This window comes from Aaosphaeria arxii (assembly GCF_010015735.1).
Source record: "Aaosphaeria arxii CBS 175.79 unplaced genomic scaffold BU24scaffold_2, whole genome shotgun sequence".
In the NCBI taxonomy this organism is placed as follows: domain Eukaryota; kingdom Fungi; phylum Ascomycota; class Dothideomycetes; order Pleosporales; genus Aaosphaeria; species Aaosphaeria arxii.
In genome coordinates, this window is record NW_022983475.1 from 4,532,676 (window position 1) to 4,559,071 (window position 26,396).

At 51.7% G+C, this 26,396-nt stretch overlaps 12 protein-coding genes across 12 annotated transcripts; 8 read left to right on the plus strand and 4 right to left on the minus strand.

The window, feature by feature from the left end:
- The first annotated feature begins 143 nt into the window (after positions 1-143).
- On the plus strand, positions 144-1,765 carry BU24DRAFT_419704 (uncharacterized protein). The gene is made up of 4 exons (XM_033527283.1): positions 144-282; positions 338-803; positions 868-1,319; positions 1,385-1,765. Exons 1-4 carry the CDS (start codon positions 209-211, stop codon positions 1,695-1,697), a joined length of 1,305 nt encoding a protein of 434 aa, XP_033388471.1. The 5' UTR covers positions 144-208; the 3' UTR covers positions 1,698-1,765.
- Positions 1,766-3,584: 1,819 nt separating this feature from the next.
- On the plus strand, positions 3,585-5,371 carry BU24DRAFT_133844 (glycoside hydrolase family 72 protein). Its single transcript, XM_033521048.1, has 4 exons — positions 3,585-3,837; positions 3,897-4,108; positions 4,171-4,660; positions 4,722-5,371. The coding sequence occupies exons 1-4, from the start codon at positions 3,717-3,719 to the stop codon at positions 5,204-5,206; spliced, it is 1,308 nt and encodes a 435-aa protein (XP_033388472.1). The 5' UTR covers positions 3,585-3,716; the 3' UTR covers positions 5,207-5,371.
- Positions 5,372-5,940: 569 nt separating this feature from the next.
- On the plus strand, positions 5,941-7,818 carry BU24DRAFT_133886 (uncharacterized protein). Its single transcript, XM_033521049.1, has 2 exons — positions 5,941-6,181; positions 6,241-7,818. Exons 1-2 carry the CDS (start codon positions 6,058-6,060, stop codon positions 7,740-7,742), a joined length of 1,626 nt encoding a protein of 541 aa, XP_033388473.1. The 5' UTR covers positions 5,941-6,057; the 3' UTR covers positions 7,743-7,818.
- A 565-nt stretch (positions 7,819-8,383) lies between these two features.
- Positions 8,384-9,088, plus strand: BU24DRAFT_133900 (uncharacterized protein). The gene has a single exon (XM_033521050.1). The coding sequence runs from the start codon at positions 8,460-8,462 to the stop codon at positions 8,910-8,912; it is 453 nt and encodes a 150-aa protein (XP_033388474.1). The 5' UTR covers positions 8,384-8,459; the 3' UTR covers positions 8,913-9,088.
- A 176-nt stretch (positions 9,089-9,264) lies between these two features.
- Positions 9,265-10,366, minus strand: BU24DRAFT_459744 (ribosomal protein S2; the record flags this gene model as incomplete). Its single annotated transcript, XM_033531751.1, has 3 exons — positions 9,265-9,738; positions 9,810-10,024; positions 10,141-10,366. The coding sequence occupies 3 exons, from the start codon at positions 10,364-10,366 to the stop codon at positions 9,265-9,267; spliced, it is 915 nt and encodes a 304-aa protein (XP_033388475.1).
- A 219-nt stretch (positions 10,367-10,585) lies between these two features.
- BU24DRAFT_365963 (ribosomal protein-like protein S15) lies at positions 10,586-11,778 on the plus strand. Its single transcript, XM_033524294.1, has 2 exons — positions 10,586-10,680; positions 10,731-11,778. The coding sequence occupies exons 1-2, from the start codon at positions 10,635-10,637 to the stop codon at positions 11,684-11,686; spliced, it is 1,002 nt and encodes a 333-aa protein (XP_033388476.1). The 5' UTR covers positions 10,586-10,634; the 3' UTR covers positions 11,687-11,778.
- An 83-nt stretch (positions 11,779-11,861) lies between these two features.
- On the minus strand, positions 11,862-15,065 carry BU24DRAFT_477273 (heme peroxidase; the record flags this gene model as incomplete). Its single annotated transcript, XM_033532973.1, has 1 exon — positions 11,862-15,065. The coding sequence occupies exon 1, from the start codon at positions 14,922-14,924 to the stop codon at positions 11,862-11,864; it is 3,063 nt and encodes a 1,020-aa protein (XP_033388477.1). The 5' UTR covers positions 14,925-15,065.
- Positions 15,066-16,781: 1,716 nt separating this feature from the next.
- Positions 16,782-17,891, minus strand: BU24DRAFT_419710 (PLAC8-domain-containing protein). The gene is made up of 3 exons (XM_033527284.1): positions 17,546-17,891; positions 17,389-17,489; positions 16,782-17,319 (listed from the first exon to the last, which is right to left on the minus strand). The coding sequence occupies exons 1-3, from the start codon at positions 17,604-17,606 to the stop codon at positions 17,077-17,079; spliced, it is 405 nt and encodes a 134-aa protein (XP_033388478.1). The 5' UTR covers positions 17,607-17,891; the 3' UTR covers positions 16,782-17,076.
- A 1,129-nt stretch (positions 17,892-19,020) lies between these two features.
- On the plus strand, positions 19,021-20,136 carry BU24DRAFT_459748 (uncharacterized protein; the record flags this gene model as incomplete). Its single annotated transcript, XM_033531752.1, has 2 exons — positions 19,021-19,266; positions 19,324-20,136. 2 exons carry the CDS (start codon positions 19,021-19,023, stop codon positions 20,134-20,136), a joined length of 1,059 nt encoding a protein of 352 aa, XP_033388479.1.
- A 207-nt stretch (positions 20,137-20,343) lies between these two features.
- Positions 20,344-21,709, plus strand: BU24DRAFT_133996 (acyl-CoA N-acyltransferase). Its single transcript, XM_033521051.1, has one exon. The coding sequence runs from the start codon at positions 20,568-20,570 to the stop codon at positions 21,648-21,650; it is 1,083 nt and encodes a 360-aa protein (XP_033388480.1). The 5' UTR covers positions 20,344-20,567; the 3' UTR covers positions 21,651-21,709.
- Positions 21,710-22,676: 967 nt separating this feature from the next.
- BU24DRAFT_342791 (glycoside hydrolase family 28 protein) lies at positions 22,677-24,391 on the plus strand (the record flags this gene model as incomplete). The annotated part of the gene is made up of 6 exons (XM_033523331.1): positions 22,677-23,219; positions 23,295-23,375; positions 23,430-23,492; positions 23,566-23,662; positions 23,737-24,188; positions 24,245-24,391. The coding sequence occupies 6 exons, from the start codon at positions 22,677-22,679 to the stop codon at positions 24,389-24,391; spliced, it is 1,383 nt and encodes a 460-aa protein (XP_033388481.1).
- Positions 24,392-24,695: 304 nt separating this feature from the next.
- Positions 24,696-26,102, minus strand: BU24DRAFT_419713 (peptidase C15, pyroglutamyl peptidase I-like protein). The gene is made up of 2 exons (XM_033527285.1): positions 25,732-26,102; positions 24,696-25,632 (listed from the first exon to the last, which is right to left on the minus strand). Exons 1-2 carry the CDS (start codon positions 25,795-25,797, stop codon positions 24,850-24,852), a joined length of 849 nt encoding a protein of 282 aa, XP_033388482.1. The 5' UTR covers positions 25,798-26,102; the 3' UTR covers positions 24,696-24,849.
- Between the last annotated feature and the right edge of the window lie 294 nt (positions 26,103-26,396).

A 26,396-nucleotide genomic window follows, 5' to 3' on the forward strand; every position in this document is an offset into this window, starting at 1 on the left:
AAGGCAGATAAGTAGCCTTGCCCATGCATATGCATATGGGCCTCAGGTATCGAGGGAGCCCTCCACTCTACCTTACTACGATTTTCTATCAATAAGACTAGTAGTCAGTCCACTTATAGTTTCGAAGTCGGCGTTCAGCCTTCCTACTTCTCTAGACTTACTCTGCCCCCCGCCCACCGTAACTGCTCCCAGAGAGAAACCTTTTACAATGGAGGGAGTTCAGGACCCAGAACAGGCCACTGCGAAGCAGGGGCGTGAGAAAGATAAAGATCAGAAACAGCAGTCAGAGACCCCATCCTTCAGTCCCCGCCAACGCAATCTTACTCAATGCCAGAAGGAAACGTTTGGAGGTTCCAACGCAGGATGGCCGATCTGTTCTCCCGGTTTTCAACGCGCAGAATTCTCCACAGCCTGCTCCATTGAATGGGGTAGTAGTAGCTAATGCCCCAGAGCAAGAGAATCCGAATGGTACCTTGCGTCGTCGTTTACGACCGTCAAAACAAGCGACCGAACGTGAAAGTGCCAAGGCTTCAATGGAGATCGACGCAGGTTCAAAGAACAAAAAGCGGAAGGAAGAGATCATCGACATCCTAAAACCTATTTCAGACGGCGACGATATACATTCTTATTCGATCCTCGTATGTTGGGGGAGACAGGGTCATTGTCAAATACTTCCTGTCAAGATTGCATATACAGCCAACGATGTGGCTGTGTGGCAAGAGCTCCGCCGCGTGTGGTATGCACAGAGAGGATTCTGGAGGAGTCTTCTGCCTTTTCTAAGTGCTAGAGTCGAAGTTGTTGAGGTCTGTTTGTCATACGTCACTTTCTAAAGATTTAAGTACCGCCCGTACTAACAGCGATCTCAAGATTTCAATCACTGGACGTGGATCCCCAGGCACGGCGGAAACGACGTTCATTGGCACCTACAGAAACGACCACTTGAGTGCCGAAGAAAGCCGACTCAGGAACTTCACGGCGAATTATGTGCCTCAGGGCAACCCATCTCTGAGCGAGAGACGCTATCCTTACAACCAATATGCGAGCGACTATGGCTATTCTTACGACCAATATCAGCGCAAGCCAGGCTGTAGGTGCCATCCTTCCGCGCCCTACCCATCTGAGGGCATTGTACGCTGCGGGCAGAGATGTCGATCACTTTACAGTGACATAAGGACATGTCCGGGGCAAGAGTGGTGCGACGCAACGACAAAGCTATTGCGATTCCAAATGCGGTGGTATCTGAGCCTGGCATTCTCTTGCCCAAATATTGCCGCAGGGAATGACCTATTGGATGCAGAAGATATAGCCCTTAGTGAACAGTAGGTCTTCTCCGCCCGCCGGTCATGGCGGTGACAACCAAACAGAAGGCTAAGAAATGGACAAGGGACATTCTATCAAAACTCGAAAGCGAGTATTGTCCAAGTCTAGTGGAGCTACAATTTCGAGGACTCATGATCAGTGAAGGATTGGATACAGGTTCTCGGGGTGTGGCGTTATCGTTGGGCGCAACGGTACTCTTTGTGATCGTTGTAGCAGCCAGGTTAATATTTGGTGATTGGGGAACGGCTTGGAATGTTGGGTCATTTTTTGTAGCATTGGCTACTCTTGCGTGGATGAAGATTAATCACTCGGTGGGGCCGAGTGATGCATCGACCACGAAGGATGATGAGAGAGCTGCTGGCTCCCATTCCGTCTGAAGACCGAGGGTGTAGATTCGGGAGGCGTTCACGAGTTGTCTACAGTGTATGTACACTTTCAATTCCAACCTCATTCTGTTATGAGTGTTTGGACGTAAGACTTTATTTTAGATACGTCCTGAGTGTGAGTGTATTTAAAAGTTTGGCTGTGGGGGATTTATCGTTATTTGTTTTGTGGATTGAATGATTGTTTCGTTATATCATCTAAAGTATTTACGGTCAGATGTGTAGAAGTAGAAGGCAAGGTTGGTATTGGAATAGATACTTCAATGTTGGTTTCAACAGATGTCCGTGTATGGGCTCGGTGTGTTTGCACCTCAAGTGCAATGTGACTTGGTTGAGGTGTAGATGCTTGTGATTGGAGACTGGGATGGAAGGTTGATGGTTGTAGCTCGAGGTTGGGGTTCAGAGACTGTTAGGACTGGCAACACACAGTAGTAAGTACCTTCCTAGGTAGGCACCCAGAAAGAAAGAAGGTAACTACAAGGCAGCTAACCGTTACTTCTTTCCTTGCTTTGCATTTAATTCACAAATCACGATGCCTTTGCTGTATGTTTTCACTCGGTACAGTTATTTGAATTGTCTATTTTGACTACTGTAAAATATGATGTGCACAAGCAAGGTGCAATCAATGGGTGGAAATATCTTCAGATTCGCTTGCAACATCATTACCGAAGAGAAGACAAGTCGCACCTGAACCATGCATCATCCCGTAGCCATATCCTCATAGTCAGAAGCTCTCACAAATAATATTAACATTGTACACCGTATCGCCGTTTCGCTCTGGCAATGCATGAAACCACGCCGGATGGCTGCATATACGAGTGTGTACAGTTACAAAGCATTCGTCCCGCAACATGAAACAGGCCGGCGAGTGCCGACGGGGTGAAGGCCAACGAGGGACTAATCAGATTCTGGTGATCCGGATTGCCGTTGTACGCGACTTGGTAGGGGGACATGGGGGGAATCAAACAGGTTAATATCCTTGTTTGGGGGTGGGATGGTTAATTAAATTGACTATGCCATCATCCCCTACGATGTTGGTTCAGGAAGATAGATAATGATTCAAGAACTGTAGATGCTGTAGCGCAACAATTGGATCTATCGATAAAACCGAGGCAGCAAAATCTCGACGGAGAAAGGTTTTCGAACGGTTGAGTGACTTTAACAGGCTGGTGGATATGCTAGTGATGGTAGTGGTTGGCTGAAGAGCCGTTGGTGAAGGGGCGAGGCTTGAGCGAAGGCTTGAGGAACCTTGAAAGAGTCTTGAAGAGTCGAGAAAAGTCTTAACGGGCTGCTGTTAGACCAATTGCGGTTGGTCCATTATTGAAGGTTGTTTAACTTGTTTAACTCATCTTGTTAGTGGGAGCTTTGAGGGTGAATTTCATATCCAAGGGCCTCTTTGCGCACCCGACGCGTCTCTCTTATCGCGCTCTCCTCCATACACAGTCCAAGCAGAGCAGTCAACTTTCTGTATGGTATACCTAGTCTGGCATGGCAATCATGATCTTCTTCCATACCCGCGGGCATCGGCATGTTCTCCACCTCCATTGGACCATTCACCCCGTCTATCGCTGTTCTTGATTAATTGCCTGCTTTCCCTGCTGGTCTGTTTGCTCGCCTATGATGCAAGCGCATCTCCTTCTACCTGTACCCGTCGTGCACTGACTACAAGTCGTATTCACTCATCTCCAACCCTCGTCCTCTCGTTAACCTCTCTTCATCTTCCTTCTGTTCTCTCTCCTCCTCCTTAAGGTCGTTCACTCTTTCACTCGTTCCTGCTGCTTCTACTGTTGCTGCTTCCATCGCGCAACTGTCGCGCTTCTCATTTCCGGCAGGCGCTGTCCCTCGTTTTGTTTGAAACAAGATACACAACCTTCCCGTTAAGCTTTTGCGCATTCGGTCGCTCATACGTGCACATACACTCGCCCACTCACTCCACCTACCGCGCTCGCACCTAGAATAACCAATTCCCTAAATCACCACCTCGGTCGTTCGTCTAGATTCCAAACCACAAACATGCGATCCGCTCTCTTGACTTGCGCCATTGCTGGCCTGACCGCCGTCCATGCCATTCCCACCATCAAAGCAAAGGGCTCCAAGTTCTTCACCAGCGAAGGAAACCAATTCTTCGTAAAGGGTACTGCTAAACTTACATTTACCCGTTTCAATATCTGTTTACTGACCATGATTGCGCAGGAATTGCCTACCAGCTCGTTCCTGATGATCCTCTTCTCGATGCTAAGCAGTGCAAGCTCGACGCCGACCTCATGAAGGAGATCGGCACAAACTCAATCCGTGTCTACCATGTTGACCCCGAAGGTGATCATGACGAGTGCATGAAGACCTTTGAGGATGCCGGTATCTACCTCTGGCTGGACCTTGACACCTTCGACACCCAGATCGAGCAGGTGAGCACGCTTGGAAGGAATGCTATAGACTGGCCCTGAGGGGAAACTAATTTGTCGCATAGAACTCTCCCCACTGGAATGAGACACAGCTCCAGGCTTTCCAAAAAGTCATGGATGGCTTCCACCAGTACGACAATCTTGCCGGCTTCTTCGTGGGTAACGAGGTCATCACCAAGGAGAATGGCACCCTCTCCGCCCCCTTCGTCAAGGCGGCCGCCCGCGACTTGAAGTCCTATCGCGACTCGAAGGGATACCGAAAGATTCCCGTCGGTTACTCCGCTGCCGACATCGCCATCAACCGCCCCATGTTGCAGAACTTCCTTGCCTGTGGCAGCAACTCCTCTGAATCCATTGATTTCTTCGCCCTCAACACTTACTCGTGGTGTGGAGATTCATCCTACTCAACCTCTGGCTACAACAAGCGTGTGGAGGAGGCCAAGGACTATCCCGTCCCCATCTTTATCTCTGAGACGGGCTGTAACACGGTCCCGCCCAGAGACTTTGCAGATCAGGCCGCTGTCTTTGGCAAGCAGATGTCGGAGGTGTACTCAGGTGTGTACTGGCTGATGCCGTTGTGAAACTAGGAATTGAACACAACTGACTGATGAAATAGGAGCCATGGTGTACGAGTGGATCCAGGAAGCGAACAACTACGGCATCATTTCCTACGGACCGAAGGTTGACCCCGAGAGTCCCAATGCTCCCCCTGATGGTTTCCCACGATCGGGAAAGCCTACACCAGTCGACCCGGATTTCGCCAATCTTAGCAAGCAGTGGAAGACGTTGAACCCTACTGGAATCAAGGAGTCTGACTACAAGCCAACAGCGACGGCCCCCGCATGCCCGTCGTACACCTCGGCAGCTGAGCTGCAATGGTTGGTCAACGGAAATGATCTCCCCACCGTTGGCGCTACCTACCAAGCATCTGCCAGCGCTACACAGAGCAGTGCTACACCTACTGGCGGGTCCAACAATGGAGAAGGACAGCCAAGTGCTACCCCTAAGCAGGGCCTGTCTCCAGGAAGCCCAGTCAGAGAAGTCCAGGGCATGGGCCTTGGTCTTTTCGGAGTGTTGCTTGGTTTCTTCTGGTGGATGTGAATGTGAAATTAGCGACCATGTCAAGATGAGAGATGGATTGGGATGAAGCAGAACGCCCGGAAGCGTTTTAATGGCAGATACTCGGATTGATGGTACATATACCCGGTTCCTTCTAACAACCTTTACACCTATATTTCTGTAAACAGTACAAGAAAGCATGACAGCATGGCGTTGGTGCATGCGTGAGAAAGATCATGATTATTAGACATGTAATAACAGAACAATACGTCTATACATTGTACCTTTTGAACCAATTATTGCTGTGCTACTCGTACGAGTACGTTTGGGAATAAGTGATACCTGGCAACAGGGTACCTACGGAGTAGATACTATTGTTCTAACTGGGACTGTAACAGCAGTGAGTGTGCGGAGACTACCTCTATTGTCTGGTACAATGGGAAATCCGCGAAAAATGAAATGATATAAATGATATAATTAATATTCATTGACTGAATAAAGGAAGTGAATTCGAGGCTGCCTTTCCTCACGGCTCGTGCGCCCGGATCATCGGGGTCGGGGTCGGGTTTCCCCATTCAGGTCCACTAATAGTCACCAACCCACCCATTCATTGATCGATTCACTCATTCATCAGCCCAGCCCAACACAGTCCGGATGATCAGCCTCCACTTCACTCAGGCATTCACCAATTCCTCCGCCCATTCCTAGCCTCACCACTTCACTTCCAATCTACGCACGGCACGGCTTACTGCCCTTTGCTGTAGATGTGAAGAGATACTTCTCGACGGTCCTATTTACTCGCCTCCGCTGGCTACATCGGCCACTGTAGCCCGCCCTTCCTCGACCCTGCTCGACCTTACGTACCCGCAGGCCGGATTTAGTGTCCAGCGACAATGGCTTCTCCAATGGTCGAGGGTCGTTCCCTTAATCCACGCGAAAAAGCACATTTCAGTCTTCATCTCAGCGACAGCATAACAGAAGGCGACGTTTCTCTTGGTTCGTTCAGCAGTGTCAAATGTAGGGTTTCGCCTTCGCTTCCTAATGTTGCTTTTGCGCTTGCTAAACGACCTTGATAGACAATCACAAGCCCCGACAAACCACTGCTTCTCGAGTCAGCACGATCAAGCCCACCGGCCCCGACCGCTATACTTTAACACTGCAAGATAAAGAAGAAGACCAGCGGGCGACTAAAACTACGTTCACCGGCCAGAAACAGGCACCGAAGCGATCCTATGTCCTCCTCTTCGACTCCACATCACAAAGGGCAACATTAGAACCCCTCTCCTCGACATACACCTTCAATCTTGCTACCGAGAATGGAAAGGACAAGGCATCTGCATACCCTAAAATATACCCCAAGAAGGAGAAAGACGAGCCCTCACCACCGGCCGACGATGATCTCTTCTCCGACGAAGGGAAAGGCGACCATGAAAACGACGAGCCGGATCCAGACAACCCGTTCGACTTTAGACATTTCTTGAGCAAGGACAGCAAGGACAAGCAAGGCAATGAGTCACCATTCGTGATACCCAACTCGCCGGACTACAGGACGGGCACGGGAAGCGCAGCGAACACCCCCATGATGGGCGCACGGAAACCAGCAGCTGGCCTGCCCCCGAAACCCAAGGTCGCACCGCCGGCAAGGAGAAGGAAGTCACCCAATGTCGATCCAATGGTCACCAGAAAGCCACCTGTGAAGAAGACACAACCGCCCCCGAAGGTCGTCTTGGAGCGCAAGGCTACCGCAACCTCCAAGCCGGAATCCAAACCCGCGGCAAGTGCCGCACGGAAACCAGCAGGGAGGAAAGGAGGGCAACCGGCTTCCTCGAAGATCAAATCCGCAGAACTCGTCCATTCTTCAGATGATTCAGACCTTGATGCGGACGGAGAGGATATGGCCTCGCCGCCACCACCGCGACACAGCCCCGTTGCACCATCCCCCGAACCCGTCCATTCGCACCATTCCGACCGCTATGAAGACGACGAGGAAGATGACGAAGATGACGACATGGGCGGCGGAGGCGGCCTCGAGATCGAAGTCCCCGACGAACGCCCATCGAAGCCACGGTACGCACTCGCATCGCTTGGGCTCGGACAAACGCTCGGCCTAGGCGGTCTAGGACACCTGAAGTCGCCGTCCAACGGCCCCATCTCCCTCGCCTCCGTCGCCAACAGCGTCGAAGGGTCCCCGAACCCCTCCTTCACGCCCCGCAAGAACATCCGCAACAAAGCCATCGACGACGACGTCATCGACTTCGGCGACCTGGGCGGCGGAGGCGGCGGTGCAGGCAACGACAGCGACGAAGACATGGGCGGCGCTGGAAGGGCCTACGACGACGAAGACGAAGACGAAGAAATGGAGGACCGCGACGTCGACGACTTCGACCTCGGCCCACCCGCACAGCAGAACCAGCAACCGTCCAGCCGCAAGATGAGCGTCAGCGCTGCTGCTGCTGCCGCCACAAATATACCCATCGATACCGCCGAGGATGACGAAGAAGAACAAGATCCGCTCTACATACAGATGATGCAAGGTCTCGCTGGCGGGGAGAGCAGCGAGGAGAGCGAGGAGGAGTGATGATTTACAGGATTTCGACTTATTATAATTGATACCATGGCTCTCGATTTTTGTCAGATTGAGCATTTTAAAGGGCGGGTGTTCAGGTGGCATTTTTCCCTTTGCTTTATAGAGAGGTGGAGAAGAAGGGGAAGGAGTTTATCTGTTCTACATTAAGAGGGACATGTCGATGGCGATACATGTAGAGAGCGACAGGAGATAGTGAGGGAGTTAGATCTACAAGGATCGATATAAATGGCAATACCAAACACCAACATCCCATTATCTGTCAATACCAACTTCAAATACCAAGTGCCAACATCAAGACCATGATGAGTTATCCCACTCATCTTACCCAGAATCCCGTCCCCGCGCGCACACTCGCAGGTTATCTTACCGAACAACTGCGAAAGACCCAGAAATCACACACAAGCATCCCACGGGCTTGGGTTCTTTTCCGGGGGATGATGCGAGTGAGGTTGTTGTTTTCTATCTTGATTACTCCGAAACTAGTCGTTGGTGGCAGAGGGGGGCGAGAAGAAGACGAGATTGGAAGGGCAATGGCAAATGCGATGGGTGGAGTGTCGATGTGGAGGGTATTGCGAGGGCGGAAGGGGGGCTATGGGAGAGTGTGGAGTCGAGAATGCATGAGATGGGTGGACATATGCATTCTTACGTGTGAGGGCTCGAGGTGGTTGGCAAGGACATCGTAGTGGACAGGCATGTTTCACACGTTCTATGCAATCGACACGGTTAGGTTGGCATGTACACGGGAGGGTAGTCAAGAGAGTAGTCAAGGGCGAGAGTGGTCAAGCATTCACGATAGGAAATCTAGGAAATCATCACAAAGCACAAGTACCGCGTCAGGGGTTGAAAGAAGATGTATTGAGCAAGTCGAAAAAAAGAACAAGGAAGAAAGGAAAACAAGAAACAAACAATGGCCGGAAGAGAACTGGGTGTCCAATTAAGTACACAAAAAAACCCAGGATCGCCAGTAAAACGCAGGGCTTTCCCTCATTCGAATGGCAAGAGAAAACCTACCATCCGTCCGAGTATCTTTCCCTCATAAGCGCCGGCATTGATCAACGATTCCCTCCCGTTTGGTGCTGCCATGTGTCTCAACTCGTTCTCCGTTCTTTGCCTCCTTTCTTTTCTGACTGCGCGCCCGTACGATTCTCTTCCCTTTCCTAGCTTGCCCGTCATGTCGCGAGGGGTTGGAAACATTCATGAGTAGTGGGTCTTGTTCATGTTTGCTCGTGAGGAACGTTTCTTTTGTGTGAAATTTTGTTGATATTTTTTGCTTTTTCGGGGGTTCAACTCTTTTAATGTGCCGGTATCTCCTAGCTCCTTAACCTCATTCTTCTCCCTTGTCTCCGAGGGATGTGTGTGCGTGTGTGTGGTGGATGAAGAAAGGGGTGATGCTTCGACTTTTGGGATTCAACATGACAGGAGAAAAGGAAAGAAAAATGTAGCAAGCTAAGAGGTTTGGGTATAGAGGCATATCTTAGAGATGTTGGCAGACGTAAGAGGAAAAACCTCGCATCTACCACTGAGAAGCGGCGGGAGCCTGACCCTCAGTGTTACCCCAGCCCTCGCCGGCGGCACCCTCGGGGGCGGTGGAGGCAGCAGCCCAGTCACCGCCAGCACCGTCAGCGTCCCAAGAAGCGCCAGCAGCGGTGCCAGAGGCAGCAGCGAAGGCACCGGCAGAGGCGCCAGAGACCTCCCACTCGTTGGCGAAGCCAGCATCGACGGGGCCGGCACCGACCTCGTCGGCACCAGGGGCCTTGGCCTCCTCGGTACCGGCAGAGTCCTTGTTCTCCTCGGCCTCGGGGTCGCGGTAGAAGTAAAGATCGGTCATGACGTCCCACTCAGTCTCGCGGGTAGCGAGGGTTCCGCGGAGGCGGAGGACCTCACGGGCAAGCATCCACCAGACGAGACCGATGGCGTGGCGACCCTTGTTGTTGGTGGGGATGGCAACGTCGACGTACTCGGTGGGGGAGTCAGTGTCGCAGAGGGCCTGGGTTTCGCGTGTTAGCATTCCGATATCTACCAAAATCTCACTTCTTCCACTAGGTTTGTAGAACTCACAATGACGGGGAGGTTGACGTAGGAAGCCTCCTTGATGGCCTGAGCATCGGTGCGAGGGTCGGTGACGATGATCAAACGGGGCTCCTTGAAAGAGCGGGTGATGTAGTTGGTGAAGTTACCGGGGGTGAAACGTCCAGCAATGGCGACGGCACCAGTGTGGGCGGCGAACTTGAGGACGGCACGCTGTCCGTAGGGACGGGCGGAGATGACGCAGACTGCACACAATCGTCAGCTTGATTTCGCATTTTTGGTGGTGGACATAAAATTATATGTCAAAATTCGCGAATTTGGTGTTCACGTCTGTGGGATAGTTCAGAGGGGAAATACGCACTGTCAGCTGGGTTGTCGATGGCGGCGATGATACGGGCAGCGAGGACAATCTTCTCCCAGGTCTTGCCAATGTTGATGACATTGATGCCATCAGGCCTGGTCTTCCAGAGGTAAGGCTCCATGTGAACCTGGAGGTTCTTGCTGCCGAGGTGGCATTGTGCAGCAAGGAGGTTCTCAATGTCCTGAGAGGTGGGGTTGAAGATCGCGGGAAGGTTGTTAGGGGCCATCTTGAAGAATTGGCTGATGTGAAGACGGCTGTAAAAGCTGTTCTTTGTGTGTTGGAAGTTCGCGATGTTGAAGTTCAAAAGGTTGGCGGGGAGTTGGAATTTCGTATGGTGGGCTGCCACTCGCGAAGCGAGAATCACGCACTAAACCGTATTCGGCAAAGCATGTCGGAGCCAAAAGTTTGAGCCTCCGACGTGAGGTCGCATGGGCAGATCGTAGTTTGAAGAGCAGTTTGTGTCTTGCTTGCTTAGCATCGTTCATCCACCAATAATGCCGCCGCGAATACCCATATTATCGTGCCTTCGGGCTTCAACCTGTACGTTGCTTTTGCCATTGAGGTTATGACAGCCGCTAATCGTGTTGTAGCCACCGCCCCCACCCAATTCACCCTCCCCCTTCGACCTTTTTCTTCCACCGCTATCCCTCAGAGCAAGTTTGCAGCTAGGCCGAAGAAGAAGACGTCCCATGATCCATACATCGTAGCTCAGCGGAACCGAAAAAAGGCGGCCAATCTCACCAGGCGCTCCGAGATTGAACAGAAGCGTATCGAGAACCTCGGAGACCCAGTTCGCGGCATCAACACCGCCTTCGTCGAGTCTTTCGCAACCGCGACGCCAATTGAGCACACATCGGATAAGATCCCCAAGGAGACCAGCCATCTCAACTATGCACTCAAGCCGGAGGGACTCGAGCGTGCCCTCAAGAAGTCGGAGGAGCTAGCGGTGCCTCGTAAGATCGAGCGCGTGCAGAAGGCACAAACCTACGCCTGGAGCCCGTACATGAACCCTTCGAAGTCGAACGAGGCCGCCGAAACTGAGGAGGATCTCGAAGTCAGACGCCAGAAGGATCACGAGCGGGCAACGGAGGCCATCAAGCGTATCACGGCGCTCGATAACGGATCGTCCAAGGATCGTATGCGTGTCAATATCGCCCGCTGCGTGTCTACATTCGGACGTCACAACACTGATCCCATTTTCCCACCACGTGCCCCTCCTCTACATGCCGTCAACTCCAAAACTTCCCACGCCATCCGACCAGAGACAAATGTCGAGCAGACGAAGAAGCGTGTTGGTCCCGACACTGGATCTTCGGAAGTTCAGATCGCCATCTTGACTGCCAAGATCAAGGCTGTCGCTGACTTTGTGGCCACCAGAGGCAAGGGAGACAAGCACAACAAGCGCAACTTGAGGCTGTTGGTGCACAGGCGACAGAAGCTGTTGCAATACTTGAGGAGGAAGGAGAGGGGTGGGCCCAGATGGCAACACTGCATTGAGACATTGGGTCTCACCGAGGGAACATGGAGGGGCGAGATCTCGATGTAAACGTATGTTTTTGAAGCCAGACTATGTATATTTTCATCTGTACAATACAGCATGTTGAAACGCTATTGCTAAATCACCACATATCCGATTTTCACAATCTCTTGATTTGCCATGATGCAACTCAAACCCTTGAAGACTCGTTGAAAGCAACTCGACGCAACATTACACCACCTCTCTACCTGCTCCCCAACGCAGTCCCATTCCCCCCTCCCACCCTCTCCCAAACATTCACCCTCCCGGCACCCCCACAAAACTCCCCACTGTCCCCCGGACACACAAACTCGCAATCCTCACCCCCAACCTCCTTCTTCTCCCCCGCAAACTCATCGCCACAATAGCACTCCCCTCCAAACTCCGTGCCAAAGAGTCTGAACCCCTTACACAGCCCCGCACACTTACTAACCGACATACCCCCACCATCGAAGAACGTAGCGCCCGTGAGGAGGCGAGCGCCCACCGAGTCCTCGAAGCATCCCGTGTGGTTGTACCCTTCCACGACCGGGTTGGTAGGGTTGAAAGGGGTAATGGACTTGAACACCGCGATGCGGAATCCTGCGCCGCAGGTTGAAGTATCGTTCGCTGCGTTTCCGGGGCATGGGACGTTGCACTGTGCGTCGTCGCCAGGGCTTATGGGCGGTGATGGAAGGCGGGCGCCACAGTAGCATTCGGCGCCGTATTCTACGCCGAGGTATAGGTAGTCGGTGCAGAAGGTTGCGCAGTTGGAAAGCGTGTTGCTGGTGTCTTCGCGGCTTTTGCCGCGGAGGAGGCGCGAGGCTGGGTCGTCGGGGAAGCAGCCTTCGTAGGTGTAGCCTGTGAGGGTTGGGATGGACGGAGGGGGAGGTGTGGTGGTGCTGGTGCTTAGGGTGGTGCTGGTGCTTAGGGTGGTGCTGGTGCTTAGGGTGGTGCTGGTGCTTAGGGTGGTGCTGGTGCTTAGGGTGGTGCTGGTTTCTGATAAGATGTTCGAGTTGATCGGTGAGGAGGTGGTTGCTGTGGAGGCTATGGATGATGGTGTTGTAGTTCCAGGACTCGAAGATGATGTAGGTTCGATTGAAGTAGAGCTCGTCGAATTCTCTGTCCCAACTTTCTGGTAGACGTTAAGTCGATACGCAGCGCCGCACCATTCAGTGCTATTACCTGCACATGTCATCGAACAGTCAGTATCAGGTTGACTCGTACTAGTCTCGTGGATGCCAGAGCCACAGTAGCACTCCTGCCCGTATTCCAGGCCGAAGTAATTCGAGCCGTTGCAGAAATCTGAACACATCTCAACGTTCATATCACCAGAAGCCTTGCTTGCACCTCCCAACGCACGTGCATTCGCGCCCTCGCTATAGCATCCGAAGTACTTGTAGCCCTTGACGGGCGGATTCGTCGGTGCAATGTAGTTGTTGTTCTTGTACAGGCTCATTCGATTACCAGCACCGCAGGTTTGCTGCTGGTTCCCTGCGCACGGCATGTTGCAGTCTAGGATGTCGAGTTGCTTGCTCGATGAATCTAGGTTATTGCCGCAGTAACATTCTCGGCTGTATTCTAGGCCAAAGAGCTGGTACTTTGAACAAAAGTCGACGCACTTCTCGAGCGTCATTGCGTCATCTGCGGATACGGGCCCGGAGAGTGCACGCGAAGTTGCAGCATTGTCCGAGTAGCATCCTTGGAACGTGAAAGTAGAAGGTGTTGGGGTCGATGTGGGAGGTGATGTGTCTAGCGGTACGCATGCTGTTGGTAAGTTATTGGTCTTCTTGTCCTTGTCTGAAGCACTGCCGGCGAATACGCCGAAAGATGCGCCATCAGCCTGTCCTGCAGCGAAAGTGTAGGAGCCAGAGTATAGCTGGTATTCTCCGACGGCGGATTGAGAAGCCATGGGAGCGGTTGCTGTTGATAAAGATGGTATCGGATTGGGACTTGCTCGAGGAGATTTGACGATCACATTCAACTGAGGTGGTTGTGCCCCCTTTCTAACTGCAGCAACTGCAGTCAATTGTCCAGAGTCATCGAGACAACTTTGGGGTTCTTGGAAGATAACGCTATCGTCGATTTTGAATCCTGAGCCGTTGTTGTCGAAGATTTCGGTCGCGGAGCCTGACTGCACGATTACGTTGAACGTCGATATGGAAGAAGCAGTGGGGAGTGTTACTTCGAATCCATAGAAAGCAAAAGTATCATCGAACCCACTGGCAGTCCCCTTGACCGTGGTGGCAATAAGATCTGAAGATGTCGAACCGCTGCGATCTTTATAGAGCAATTGAACGCGACTCACTGAACGATTCGTCGTCCGGACACGAATCTCTCCCGTGAATCGTATTTGAGTTCCCCCGTCCAGCAACGTAAGTTGCAATAGAGAAGGCTTGACTTCGTACGGTACTATTGGATCTGACAGGACGACGCTAGCGGGCACGACCTCGATCATCTTCTGGAACATGTCCCTACATGTATCCTGAAAGACTCGCGCGTCCGTTAGACTGTTGATGGTAGCATTGTTATCCGAGGTGAACACTACGAAGTCAGAATTCTTCTTCGTTCCCCAAGTACCCAGTGGGTCCTTTGAATTCCTTCCAACGAACTCAGTCGCAATCTTATTATCAAAGACGTCCGGAGTAGTGTCTAATGACCCTGGTGCAATATCAGGAAAATCCTCAATGTGCACCGCGCCGAGCGTGTGGCCACAGGCGACCAAAGCGATCATCTGCTGAGGCGTATATCCTATCCTTTCAAACTGATTCCTGAACGTTCCAATGGGATTCTGCGGCACAGGAATCCCGGACGTAGATCCGGCCGTCGTTGCATCTTTCCTGCCTCCGCGTATAGGGACAATTGGTCCACCACATGCTCGAGTCGCGGTGTAGACTCCCATTGCAATGATGTCTGCCAATGATATCAAGTTCGAAAAGTACGGCGCATATGTGCTGAGTGTCGTCGCGAAAGCTGCTCCGATGTTCTCGCCGCTCCGTAGCTCGAAGGCAATTGAACCGTCCAGGCCTCCAACGTTTGTGAAGATGCTTCCTGTTGCCATGTCGTGGAAGGCTGTTCGTATGAATTCGGCGGCAGCGAAGCGGCCGGAGGATGCGCCTTTGGAGCATGGGGTAACGGCATCTGCAAATCGACGTGCGCGGTATCCGTCGTTCAACATCATTATGTCCTCTAGCTCGTCGGTCGGGGCTGGCCATGTTGGTTGCGCAATGGCTACATGGTGCTGGCTCAGGACTGAAGCCAGCAGCAAAGCTAGATTGCGCCAGAGCATGTCCGAGAAGGCAACGGGAACTTGTGAAGTAGGTCAATTAAAGATTACAAAAGGTTGATTTGACCCATTCAACAATAGCTGAAGGGAATCGTGGGCCTGTTAGTGTCGATCGAGGCTATCGAGTAGTATTCTAATTAGAAAGTATAACGATTGTACATCATGATACTCGAATCCAACATATGTAAAAGTCGGTTTGTCGCCAACCTCCTCACGTACACAAGAAAGCGAAACCGCGAAAGTCGTTCATTCAAAGAAACCCATCAACGACCGGGTGCAAGATCTCTCATATCCCATCGCTTCTGCGCAGAAGGGTGATTTCCCCTAACAGGCATAGCAGCCAATTGCAATGAATCGATAGGCAAATGATAAGCCATCGTTGGGACCGACACGACGGGTATCTATTCGAAATCGTAGCAGTTGAGGCTAGAAGCGGGAGCGCTTTTGACGTTTCTGGGAGGAGCCTGGACTTTGTCGATATTCCGTGCATATATTGTGCATGATGGTGGCCAGGGGTCGTGCGGGAGGGAAACGGGACGAGAGCTTCGAACTTGCTCAGGTTGCGGGCCGTGAAGCCTATGTTGATGGGGGTTACGGTAATTTTCCAGCTACCTATTATATACATACATATATTCAGGTGGTCTTTGGCATATCTTTATGGAGTTACTTGTCGAAATGCAGTTTATCTTGGTGTCACATGTACGTCGTATCTGTTGTTGTTCAAATGCGGTACTTTCGCGAAGCGAAGCGAGCAGGATCCCGTATCTGTGATGTTGGAAGCCCATAAGTCGTGTATTCTATTAAATTGTTGAGAAGGCCAACCGTCTTCTAGTAATTGATACATTTGCCAGTCTCCAGAAGGCTGCAGTCTCCAGAAGGCTGCAGTCTCCCGAGACTCACACTGGAGTCACGATGAAACTATGGAATCTAGCTAGCTGATTTGGCTATACTGTAGCCTTGGGTAAGTAAGTTGGTCGAGTTGCAGAAACTAGGGAAATACGTAGCAATTACGGAGTGCAGTCTGCGTAACTAATTCTTGCATGTTGCGTTGTTGAGATATAGTATATTTATTGATGCTATTACTTTCAGGAGTAAGCACACTGTTCGTCAACAGTGAGACTACGAGCAGTCTACCTAATGGTCGCTTTCTACTCCGTACATAGTACACAATGAGACCAAAAATAAAGTATAAACACACACCACCAACCAATTAGATAGCCATTGCTACAAGCTCAACTCGTGCAGTCTCCTTTAGGATATTTCAATTGTACAACGAGAAGACCGCCCTTCTCGGCATAACACTGCATAGGCCCTTTCGCAGATCCTCCGCCCTCATCACCGTCAGCATACTCAGATCTACTAATCAATTCCAGCCATTTAAATCTATCTCAGAACCCTCACATACACCGACCCAACAACCAGTATCCCAAACCATTGGCCATCCTGACTCCCCTTTCATAGTTAGCAAGAATCTACTTTAGTGCTCAACCACCTCATCTCCCTCATCATCACACCGCAGGACTCGAAACCTCCGTACACACTTACACATGTACCTACGTGTGGTACCTACATTGGGGGCCGAAACATCAATCACATCCCACTTGCCTGCGGCAAAGCAAGGCTGACACGTGCCGTGCCTCTTGGGGGGAAATGCAGATGAGATGTAGATCTGCGCTCGCTCTATGCAAGTGCGGGACTCACGACATTGCAGGAGGAGGCGTGTGTGTACGTTTTTCTTTGTTAGGTTTTATAGGTATGCCAGCGCATGGTGTGAGAGTGAGACATGGATTTGAGAGGGTTATGCAATTTGCGAGGGCAAGGTGAGATGAAGTGCACAATAACGGTATGTATGTATGTTCCAAGATGTTGAGAAATTGTTTATTTGGTTGGTATCTTTTGCCCGTGTAAGTTTATCTCCTCCAAGATCTGTGCCACAAAACTCCGCAATTAAGCCCAAACACATAAGAAAAGCAAAAAAGCAAAGGCAAACAGTTGATCCCCAAGGTTGCGTAAAACGAAAATAGTCAGAAATTGCCTGATATAGGTAGATAATCTTAATTTCCTGTCTTGGCCCCGTTCCTAAATCGCAAACTCCTCCCGCTGAGCTGAAAAAAAAGAAGCTAAATCACGTCTCGTGCGAGCGCAATGCTACTGCTTACTTGCGGCCGTAGTGCATCTGGTCGACCTTGCCGGGCTGCATGAGCGTGTGCTTCTGCTCCTCGCGGAACTCGCTCTCCTTGTCCTGCTGGGTGACATCGCAGGGCGTGCAGAAGCAGGCGCACAGGCAGTCCTTGCAGCCGTTGCCTTGGAGGTGGTATTTGGCGCGCATGTCGCCGCGGTTGATCATGGGCAGGATGAAGGAGAATCCCAGGCAGGAGAGGAAGGTGAAGCCGACGCACTGTTGTAGAGGTTAGTATCGTAGAGAAGAGGAGAGTAGATATGTGGATGGGTTGATGGTTGAACTTACGGGCATGTTGCAGCATGAGTAGCCGTTCATGTTGCCGTCATTCTTGACGCGGTATTTGGCGCGACCATAGGTGATGCATGGGCAGCAGCAAGAGAGCATGCCTGCGATTTGGTTAATTCTGTGTTCTGCATTGCGAAGATATTGGGGATTGCCTTACAGGTGCCGAAGGGGCTGCAGCAAGAGCTACCCTTGTGATGCCATTCTTGTTCTTGAGCCATTTTTGAAGAATTGAATATCGAAGTTTCGAAGTATGAAGTTTGTTTGTTTGTTGAAAGAAGGTTGAATGTGAAAAGATAGAGACTGGAGATGTTGCGAAAGTGGTTGCGTCGGAGTCGATTAAATATCTAAAACTCCGTCCGGAAACCCTTTGGGTAAAAGATGCACGCGACGTCAGAAGGGATCAGGATCAACCCCGTGGGATAAAGGAATTTTTAAGGAAGCTTCCTAGAGACTCCTGATGCGGAAAATGCGATTGAGCTTAAAGTTGGTCACTTGAGAACTGGAGATCTGTGGAGAGAGGTGGCTCACTCTTCTTATGTATAGTCTTGCTGCGATGGGGAAATGACACCGCCCAGGGTCTATGGACATTTTGGAATCAACTGTGAACATCATCACACTGCAGGTGCACAACCTTGGGGCTGAGACGGATGTGGATCCTGGGGGCCATTGGGCGGCGGCGAAGCTCAGCCATAGGTCCCGTTCCTCAAACGCACATCCTGTAGAATGAAATCCGAAGTGCGGTTGTGTATGGTGCTGAATTCTCCGGGTACTGCCCGGCAGGACGCCTGGACCTCATTGTAAGCATAGCGAAGGGTAGCAATGCCCCCCATCACATAATAGACAAGATCCTTTCGATAATCTGACATGCTCAGCTCCGAGCACTGACTTGTATGTACGGTCACTTAAGATGCAGGGCATGTAGAACCTGGTGAGGGACGACCATACGAGGGATGAGATAGGATGAGTAGGAATGTGGGGGAGCACCTTCCACAACGCCTTCGAACGCACGAGAGAGACAAAGGAACCGTGCGGAATATTATGGTTCGTCAGGACCGATTGTTTTTATCTCTGCTTTATGCTACTCGCACGATGTGTCCTCTTCCCAGATGCGTCGTTGGATCAGGTCCGTTCGGGTATATACTAAGTGCGAATGGAATGACGACAGCGATAGGAGGGAGGATACGCCGGACAGCCAATTGTGATTGCATCAATGCAAGATTTGATGGAATTGATAACAACTTTTGATAAGGTCCATTCCTTTGTTAGCAAGCAGACCGAAGCCATCCATGAGTCGTGTTCGTCCCTATCGTGTTGAGTTGTTCATGTTCAAAGTCTCAGCCTTACGGCGAAGAAATTAGACTAACAGGTGATTGCGCCCACTAGCTCCATTTATAGAAGACACACTAAACTATTCTGGGTTGTACTAAGATTGGCCGTCCATGCGAGGGCTGATGGTCGAATCACGCCCAATCACCAACCAGCAACACAAGGAACGCAGGGGGTACGAGTAATCAACCACTCTCACCTCTCACCCACTCCACTCACTCCACCCTCGAGTGCACACTGCATGCCACTACTCGTACTCGCACTCACCCCTTCTGTACAACCCAAACTCAACGACTATCATCAACCATGTGGTCTGGTATCACCCGCGGCCTGCCGCTGGCTCTCGTAGCCACGGCATCCGCCATGTCGACTTGGAAAGACTTCGAGTTCGAGCGTCAGCACGGCAAGGAGCAGGGAAAGCCCGCACCATGGCTCTCTCATATCGACAACGGCAATAGCCAGTCCTACATCGTCAAACTGGACTGTGTCGGCTGTCCCCATGGTTCGGAACGCTTCGGAGAATGGAAGGACGACCCAAGAGACAGCTCCTTGGTATGTATACCACGCTGCCGGTCACAAAAACATTCCCGGCTAACAAACATGTCGTAGTTGCTCAACTTCACTGCTACCTCATCCGATGGCATGCTCCTAAATGGCTATCCATTCCTCAACATCGCGGCGCACCCACCCGGCATCGAGGCCGTCCAAGTCGCCTCGGACATCCCCAAAGCACCTTTCGACATGTTGCTTGGGAAGCACATCATCAATGAACGCCCCGCAAACCCTCGCAAGGGACGGAAGTTCTCGAGATACGCTCTTGAATACGAACACACCATCCTACGCGCCGACGGCTCTAGCGAGGATGAGTTGTTGCAGTTCGATGTAACTGCTATCTACAGGTTCAACTTCCCCAATCCGGGCACCTGGAGCTTGAACCAAGAGGGCCAGAAGATGGTGCAGATCAAGCTCAAGCCGGGATTCCAGTATGGGCATGATCTGTTCGTAGCTGAAGATATTCAGCTCATCGATCGTAAGGATCGAGCACAGCCTATGAAGATGAAATGCGGCCGACTTGCTATGGTCAAGACCGATTACAACCCTACCGAATGGGATGCCTACGGCAAGCTCGGAACGTGGTCCAGGACTGGAAATGTCGTTGCCTCGCAGGCCTACGACTTCATGAAGAACAATGTGGTACTGATTGTCGCTGTGTTCTTCGCTTTCGCAGTTGTCAAGGCATTCCGAAGACGCGCAGCACGGCGAGCACAGGAGGCTCTCGCGCTGGATGACGAGGAGGCCGCCACGCTGATCATCAATGTTGAGGCTCCTCCCGAGTACTCCGAGTACACAGGGCGCGAGTCTTTTGAGGTCAAGCAAGAGGGAGAGCAACTGCTCCCCAACGCTGAAGATGAAAAGAATTAAGCGGGTTAAAATGTTCATACTGACCAGACTGCTTCCTACACATACCCGATTTCCTTTGTAAAGTATCTACCAGGCTCTCACTCCTCCTACCATACGTGATTTCGTATTTGCGCTCAGACCAATCAATTATCAGATTTTCAATCATGATGTTACGGCTTCTTCTCACGGTGACTTTTATCCGTCAGCAATTGATGTTCCCGACCATTCTAACCAGTCTCTGTCCGCTGCTGCATTAGGAAAATTATCAACCAACTTTCAGCCCTTCGCACGCCTTTGCCTACGCCCTTGTGCAACCACGTCGCGAAACCGAAATAAATACATGCGCTAATATAGATAACCCAACACGGATCAACATCAACCACAAAAAAATAACAACACCAAGAAACTCACCAACAACCTCACCGTCTAACAAACCCAATTGCCTCCCCAAGATGTCCGTAACAGTCGAACACTACAACCCCGCCTGGCCCACACAATTCCAAACCATAAAAACCCGCCTCGAAACCTTCCTCACCAACGTCCCGGTCCTCTCCATCGAGCACGTCGGCAGCACCTCCGTCCCAGGCCTCGCCGCAAAACCCACCATCGACATCGACATCATCGTAGCCCGCGAAAACGTGCGCGCCGCCATTGACAGCCTCGTCGCCAACGGCAACTTCACCGACGTCGGCGAGCTCGGCATCGTCGACCGCCACGTGATGCGCGACCCGGAGCAGGACCCCCGCCGCAACATCTACGTCTGCGTCGACGGCGCGTTCTCCCTGCGGAACCACCTGAGCGTACGCGACACGCTGCGCGGGAACCCAGAGCTGCGGGACGAGTACGCGCGCGTGAAGCTGGAGCTCGCGGCAAGGGACACGAATATCGTGGACTATGTCGAGGCGAAGGGGGATGTCGTGCAGAAGATCCTGAGGGTCGCAGGCTTGCTGAGCGAGGAGGAGCTTGCGGCGATAAGGGCGGCGAATTTCAAGGGGGAGAGGTTCGGGGCGTTGAAGACGGAGAGGTTGACGCTGAGGGAGTTTATCCTGGGGGATGCGGAGGGGTTTTATAGGTTGGAGTCGATTCCGGAGGTCGTGAGGTATCAGAACTACGGGCCGAGGACGAGGGAGGAGGCTCATAAGAGCGTGGTGAGCATCTTGCAGAACTCGACGGCGAAGCCTAGGAAGCATGTAGAGTTGGCGGTCGACTTTGAGGGTAGGTTGGTAGGGAGAGTGGGTGCGTTGATAGCGAAAGAGGATGAGGCGAAGGCGGGGGTTCAGGATCCCCCGAAGGCGTCGTTGTTCTTTTCTTTCTTGCCTGAGGTGCAGGGCAAAGGTCTCGCGACTGAGGCCATGCGTGCATTCATCCCATTGCTGGGGAGTCCGTTGAAACTGGAAATTGAGTGCGATCCCAGGAACGAGGGGAGTTGGAAGATGGCCGAGCGATTGGGATTCAAGAAGACGTATGAAGCAGAAAAGGTGTACGAAAGCAAAGGAGAATGGGTCGATTCTGTTGAATATTCGAAGTTGGTTTAGATTCTATTCAGATGAAGCGGTAAGCATAGAACAACAACACTACACAGCGGTGAGCTACTATTCGTATCAGAAAACTTTTGTCTTGCTAGCGATACAGATTGATATTCCAGGTTTACATTTCAGAGGCTCTGACTCCTTAGACTGCAATACATTGTTTCTTCGTTCAGAGCATGCACTTTGTGAGACACCTGCTTGACGACGTTATCAGACTCTCCAAGCCAACAATTGACATCCTCGGCAACCACAATCGAAGGATATCAAATCTCCAGCTTCATTTCACCCACCGGCGAAAACCCTCAGATAATTTCCACAATAATCTCGCGCCAAAGCCCCATCGTCGGCCGCCACAACTAGCAAAGGAGTATTATTTTCCCGGCGCCAACCATCCCCATGTGCCCCCAGTAGTCACCAGTAGTCACCAACCTAACGGTCTCCAACCCACCCCCGCACTTCTCCCTCCGCAAAACCTCCCCGGGCTGGCCCCCCAAGAACAGACAAGCCCCCGCGGATCCTTCCCAACTCGACACAAGCTTTTGGGCTGCCCTCGACTCGGCAGCCTGCCGAACCACCCGCGGCTCACCACATTTCTCTCGAGACATCTCGCGGTAAATTTGCACCGAAATGATGGCGCCCGGATGGGTACTGGCGCTGGTGTGTATCTTGCCCTTGAGATGGGGTGGGGACCGGGGGAGGAGCATGGGGTAGAATGGTAATTCATCCACGTATGGGCGTCGAGCATCTAGCATCGCAAGGACAATATTTCTGCAGATCTGCGGGTGCGTCGGCTGGTTAATATCCTAGCACCTCGAAATCGACTCCATGGGATAGAAGGACCGAGCGGTTCCTGGATTGATATATGAATTGGACATCGGACGCTGGGTTTGGATGTTTTTTTTTTGAGAGGGCGGGACTTCAATTCGCTGTTCGAGATACCAGATCCTCGTCGCTGACTGAGTTTCTTGAACTCAATTGGGTTTTCCTATTCGAGGTTTACATATATATATATATATATACCGTACATACATCATGAGGTTCACCAACATATGCAGCACCGTGCTGCCCATCCTCACGACCCTCACCACCGCATCCCCATCACCATCCTCATACAGCACCTCCAAAATCCCCCCTCGCCCCAACCTCACGCCCTCCCCCTACACAACGGGCCTCGAATTCCCATGCTCCCCCCCTCGCTCCGCCCACAAAAAATGCTTCGTCGCTCCCGTCTCCACCTCCGCCGACCGCGACGACGCGCCCGCCATCAAAGCCGCCCTCAAAAAATGCAACAACGGCGGCACAGTCGTCCTCGACAAATCCTACCTCGTCAGCTCGCCGCTCGACCTCACGTTCCTCCGCCACGTGGACGTCGTCATAACGGGCGAGATCCACTTCAACGCGAAGGACGTGTACTACTGGGCGGAGAACAGCTTCAAGTACGACTTCCAGAACATGTCGACGTTTTGGAAGTGGGGCGGCGAGGACGTGAATATCTATGGGGATTTGAGTAATGGGAAGAGTGTTATCGATGGGCATGGGCAGAAGTATTGGGAGGAGATTGTTACGAATAAGACTGTGAGTTTGTGAATGGGGTTGAGGAGAGGTTGCTGGATTTTGGGTGTTGATGCTAACGATGGTGGTGGTGGGTAGTTGTTTAGGCCGATTTTGTTCTCCATGGATGGGATGAAGGGGGCGACTATGTCGAATCTGAGGATGAGGAACTCGCCTAACGTAAGAAGAAAGACCCTCCCAATTGAAGGACTCAGAATACTAACAAATCTGTAGTGGTTCAACATCATCGCCAACAGCTCCGACATCCTGATCAGCGATCTCGACATCCAAGCAAAGGTACATATCCACCGTACCCCGATCCTATAGAACCTCCAAAGAAAGAAGAAAGACACTAACCCACCACCCCCAGAGCACCGACGGCGTCAAGATCGCCAACTCGGACGGCTGGGACACCTACCGCTCCAACAACGTGGTAATTCAGAACTCCGTCATCGACAACACCGACGGTACGTCCCCATCCCCCCCCTCCTCCCCCTCAAATAAGAAGAGTCAAGTTCCCCTAACAACCCCCCGCAAATAGACTGCGTATCCTTCAAGCCCAACTCCACCAACGTCATCGTCCAAAACCTCGACTGCACCGGCTCGCACGGCATCTCCGTCGGCTCGCTAGGCCAATACGCCAACCTCACCGACATCGTCTCCAACCTGTACATCCACAACATCACCATGGCCCTCGCCTCGGACTTCGTCCGCATAAAAGTGTGGCCGGGCGTCGCCTCGCTCTTCCAGGAGAACCTCAACGGCGGGGGCGGGAAAGGGTATGTCAGGAACGTTACGTACGAGGGGCTCGTGAGTAGGGATAACGATCGCGCCATCACGATTACGCAGTGCTACGGGCAGAAGAATCAGACGCTGTGTAACGAGTTTCCGAGTGAGTTGAGGATCGAGGATGTGCTTGTGAAGAATTTGAGGGGGACGACGAGTAAGAAGGCGGATCCCGAGGCGGGGACGTTGGTGTGTAGTGCGCCGGATGTGAGTACACGTGTGTCTGAAATAATGGGGAGTGGGAATGCTAACGGGAGATACAGAGATGCAGTAACATCCGCGTCGAGGATGTCGATATCAAGGTGCCGAGCGGGAATACGACGACGTGGGAGTGTATGAACGTGGATGAGAGTTTGTTGAAGATCAACTGCGTTGCGAGCGACGGCGAGAGGGATACTACGAACGGCTGAGCGACCTCCTAATCGATGAGACGATATGGATAGTAAGATCGATAGGTGGATAGCTCACCTTAGAGAAATTCAGTAATGTATTGATTAATTTATAAGTCAAGTCAGGTCAGGTCATGTTACCTAGCAATATGTTTATCTTAACGTTAAGATTTTGACAGTACATCATCTATTATACTTGACTTTCAGGAGAATGGGTATATTGTCTGGAAGTCAAGAACTCAAATTCCATTCGGCCTCTGTTGCTGTTAATGTCATGGTTGAGATTGACTTAGAGCCGTATCACTTGATAAGCATACAGACTTACAGGCGTATAATATCCTTCTCTGTCTGTCTATCTTTTGTTGAATCAGTACTTCGATTGAATCATCTTGTATCAAATCAAATAGAACAAGACATGCCATCCTATAATACGGCAAACACCACACCGCAAACTCCCACTTCTCCCTCCCCTCTTCCCCCTACCGTCCCTCCCACGCACCAGCCAGCGCCGCAAGAATCTTCCGCACGACCGCAACCCCGACACCAATCTGCTCCTTCCCCTCCAGCCAGGGTAAATGAAGGAAGACGACGTCGGGCTTGCGGCTGCGCTTGTGCGTCAGCTCGAACATGGTGAGGTAGTATGCGAAGCCGCAGACGAATGTTCCGGGGTCATCGCTTCGTTGGATGGAGATGGGATGTTTTGTGATTGTAGCAGTACTGGCGGTGCGAGTTTGAGCTGCTGGTTTGCTGGCTTTGCTGGACTTTTTGCTGTTCTTGTTGCTGGTGGTGGTGGGTTTGGGTTCACTATTTCCACTCGCTGAAGATGATGAGGATGAGGATGATGATGGCACTTCCAAGCCCCAGACATCATTCATGCATGTCTCGACCACGCCATCGACGTCGAACCTCGTTTCCAACCTCTCTTCTCCCTTGGCTACTGCTCCTCCGCCTCCAAAGACCCTCTTACCGTCGCGCTTGGTGAACACCTCTCGATGGGAATCGAGGATCTGGTGGTACCCGTCCCTGTCGGCGCCGATTTCGATTTTGAAGACGCCCGGTGGACTCGTCTCGTCAAGGCCGAGGAGGACGATGATGTCTGGGTCGGTTCTCTCGATGCAAGCCGGGAGAAGGGCCTGGAGGCGGGTGTATGATGCTGGAAGCGCATCGCCACTTAGGATGCGGACCGAAGGATCCTCTGGGAGATTATCAGGGAGGCTATACACTATTTCCCCGGCTGGATTCGTTTTATAATTGTTGAACGGCTAGCATGAAGATTGAGAGTGAGCGAGTTGTCACGTGGTTGGATGAACCCAGGAAGAAGGTACCCCGTGCTTGGACATTCAGCACGAGGAAGTACTCACGCCAAAACCTCGCACAAGAATCCTCACCCTATCGTCATTATTGGAATTGCTTGCAGAGTCGGCCATATCAGCTATTTCGTACGTCGGAGCGATGGAGAGAGCGATGCGTTAGGCTGGAAACGCTACTTCCTCTTTGGGCGGTTTGGTTCGTTGTGATTGGTGACTGGTTTTGTGGGAAGTTTGAATGCCTTGAAACGATGTCAACAGGGAAGACACATGGAGAGATGGATTTAAAGGGATCAACGGACGGGACATCTGGGCAGATCGTTGAGTCAAGCCTGTCAAGGTGCGCTGGAGGGTCTCAGACGCTTGGATGGATCGGATGATTTCAGCCCTTCGGTGCCCTTTGCTTACCAGCCCCACTGAGCAGAGACAAGGATGGCCGCCCCACAGACGACTCGACTTGGAGAAGTTGGAAGCAAAGAAGAAAAGAAAATCGTATCATTAAAATATATTCGAAGAATTCTTAGTGGTTCCTCCACTTGTGTATTCGTACAACAACGCCACGTTGTCAGATGAGAACGCCATCCAATGCTGCGCAGAAAGGGTATTATTCGCTCCTAGAACTCCCGAGGTAGCCAGCAGTGGCCTTCCAACTATTTGCACGTATCGTACGTAATATTCTATAATTGCAGCTTCGGTCCGCCTGTGTGTAGGGCTCGTAA

Coding starts and splice junctions, on each gene's coding strand:
- BU24DRAFT_419704 (XM_033527283.1), top strand. CDS start 209: ATGGAGGGAGTTCAGGACCCAGAACAGGCCACTGCGAAGCAGGGGCGT. Junction 804..867: donor CTAGAGTCGAAGTTGTTGAG/GTCTGTTTGTCA, acceptor AGCGATCTCAAG/ATTTCAATCACTGGACGTGG. Junction 1,320..1,384: donor GATATAGCCCTTAGTGAACA/GTAGGTCTTCTC, acceptor GAAATGGACAAG/GGACATTCTATCAAAACTCG.
- BU24DRAFT_133844 (XM_033521048.1), top strand. CDS start 3,717: ATGCGATCCGCTCTCTTGACTTGCGCCATTGCTGGCCTGACCGCCGTC. Junction 4,109..4,170: donor TCGACACCCAGATCGAGCAG/GTGAGCACGCTT, acceptor TTTGTCGCATAG/AACTCTCCCCACTGGAATGA. Junction 4,661..4,721: donor GATGTCGGAGGTGTACTCAG/GTGTGTACTGGC, acceptor CTGATGAAATAG/GAGCCATGGTGTACGAGTGG.
- BU24DRAFT_133886 (XM_033521049.1), top strand. CDS start 6,058: ATGGCTTCTCCAATGGTCGAGGGTCGTTCCCTTAATCCACGCGAAAAA. Junction 6,182..6,240: donor TTCGTTCAGCAGTGTCAAAT/GTAGGGTTTCGC, acceptor CGACCTTGATAG/ACAATCACAAGCCCCGACAA.
- BU24DRAFT_133900 (XM_033521050.1), top strand. CDS start 8,460: ATGCAATCGACACGGTTAGGTTGGCATGTACACGGGAGGGTAGTCAAG.
- BU24DRAFT_365963 (XM_033524294.1), top strand. CDS start 10,635: ATGCCGCCGCGAATACCCATATTATCGTGCCTTCGGGCTTCAACCT. Junction 10,681..10,730: donor GTGCCTTCGGGCTTCAACCT/GTACGTTGCTTT, acceptor ATCGTGTTGTAG/CCACCGCCCCCACCCAATTC.
- BU24DRAFT_419710 (XM_033527284.1), bottom strand. CDS start 17,606: ATGGCTCAAGAACAAGAATGGCATCACAAGGGTAGCTCTTGCTGCAGC. Junction 17,490..17,545: donor CTGCAGCCCCTTCGGCACCT/GTAAGGCAATCC, acceptor ACCAAATCGCAG/GCATGCTCTCTTGCTGCTGC. Junction 17,320..17,388: donor ACTCATGCTGCAACATGCCC/GTAAGTTCAACC, acceptor CCTCTACAACAG/TGCGTCGGCTTCACCTTCCT.
- BU24DRAFT_133996 (XM_033521051.1), top strand. CDS start 20,568: ATGTCCGTAACAGTCGAACACTACAACCCCGCCTGGCCCACACAATTC.
- BU24DRAFT_419713 (XM_033527285.1), bottom strand. CDS start 25,797: ATGGCCGACTCTGCAAGCAATTCCAATAATGACGATAGGGTGAGGATT. Junction 25,633..25,731: donor TTCTTGTGCGAGGTTTTGGC/GTGAGTACTTCC, acceptor TCTTCATGCTAG/CCGTTCAACAATTATAAAAC.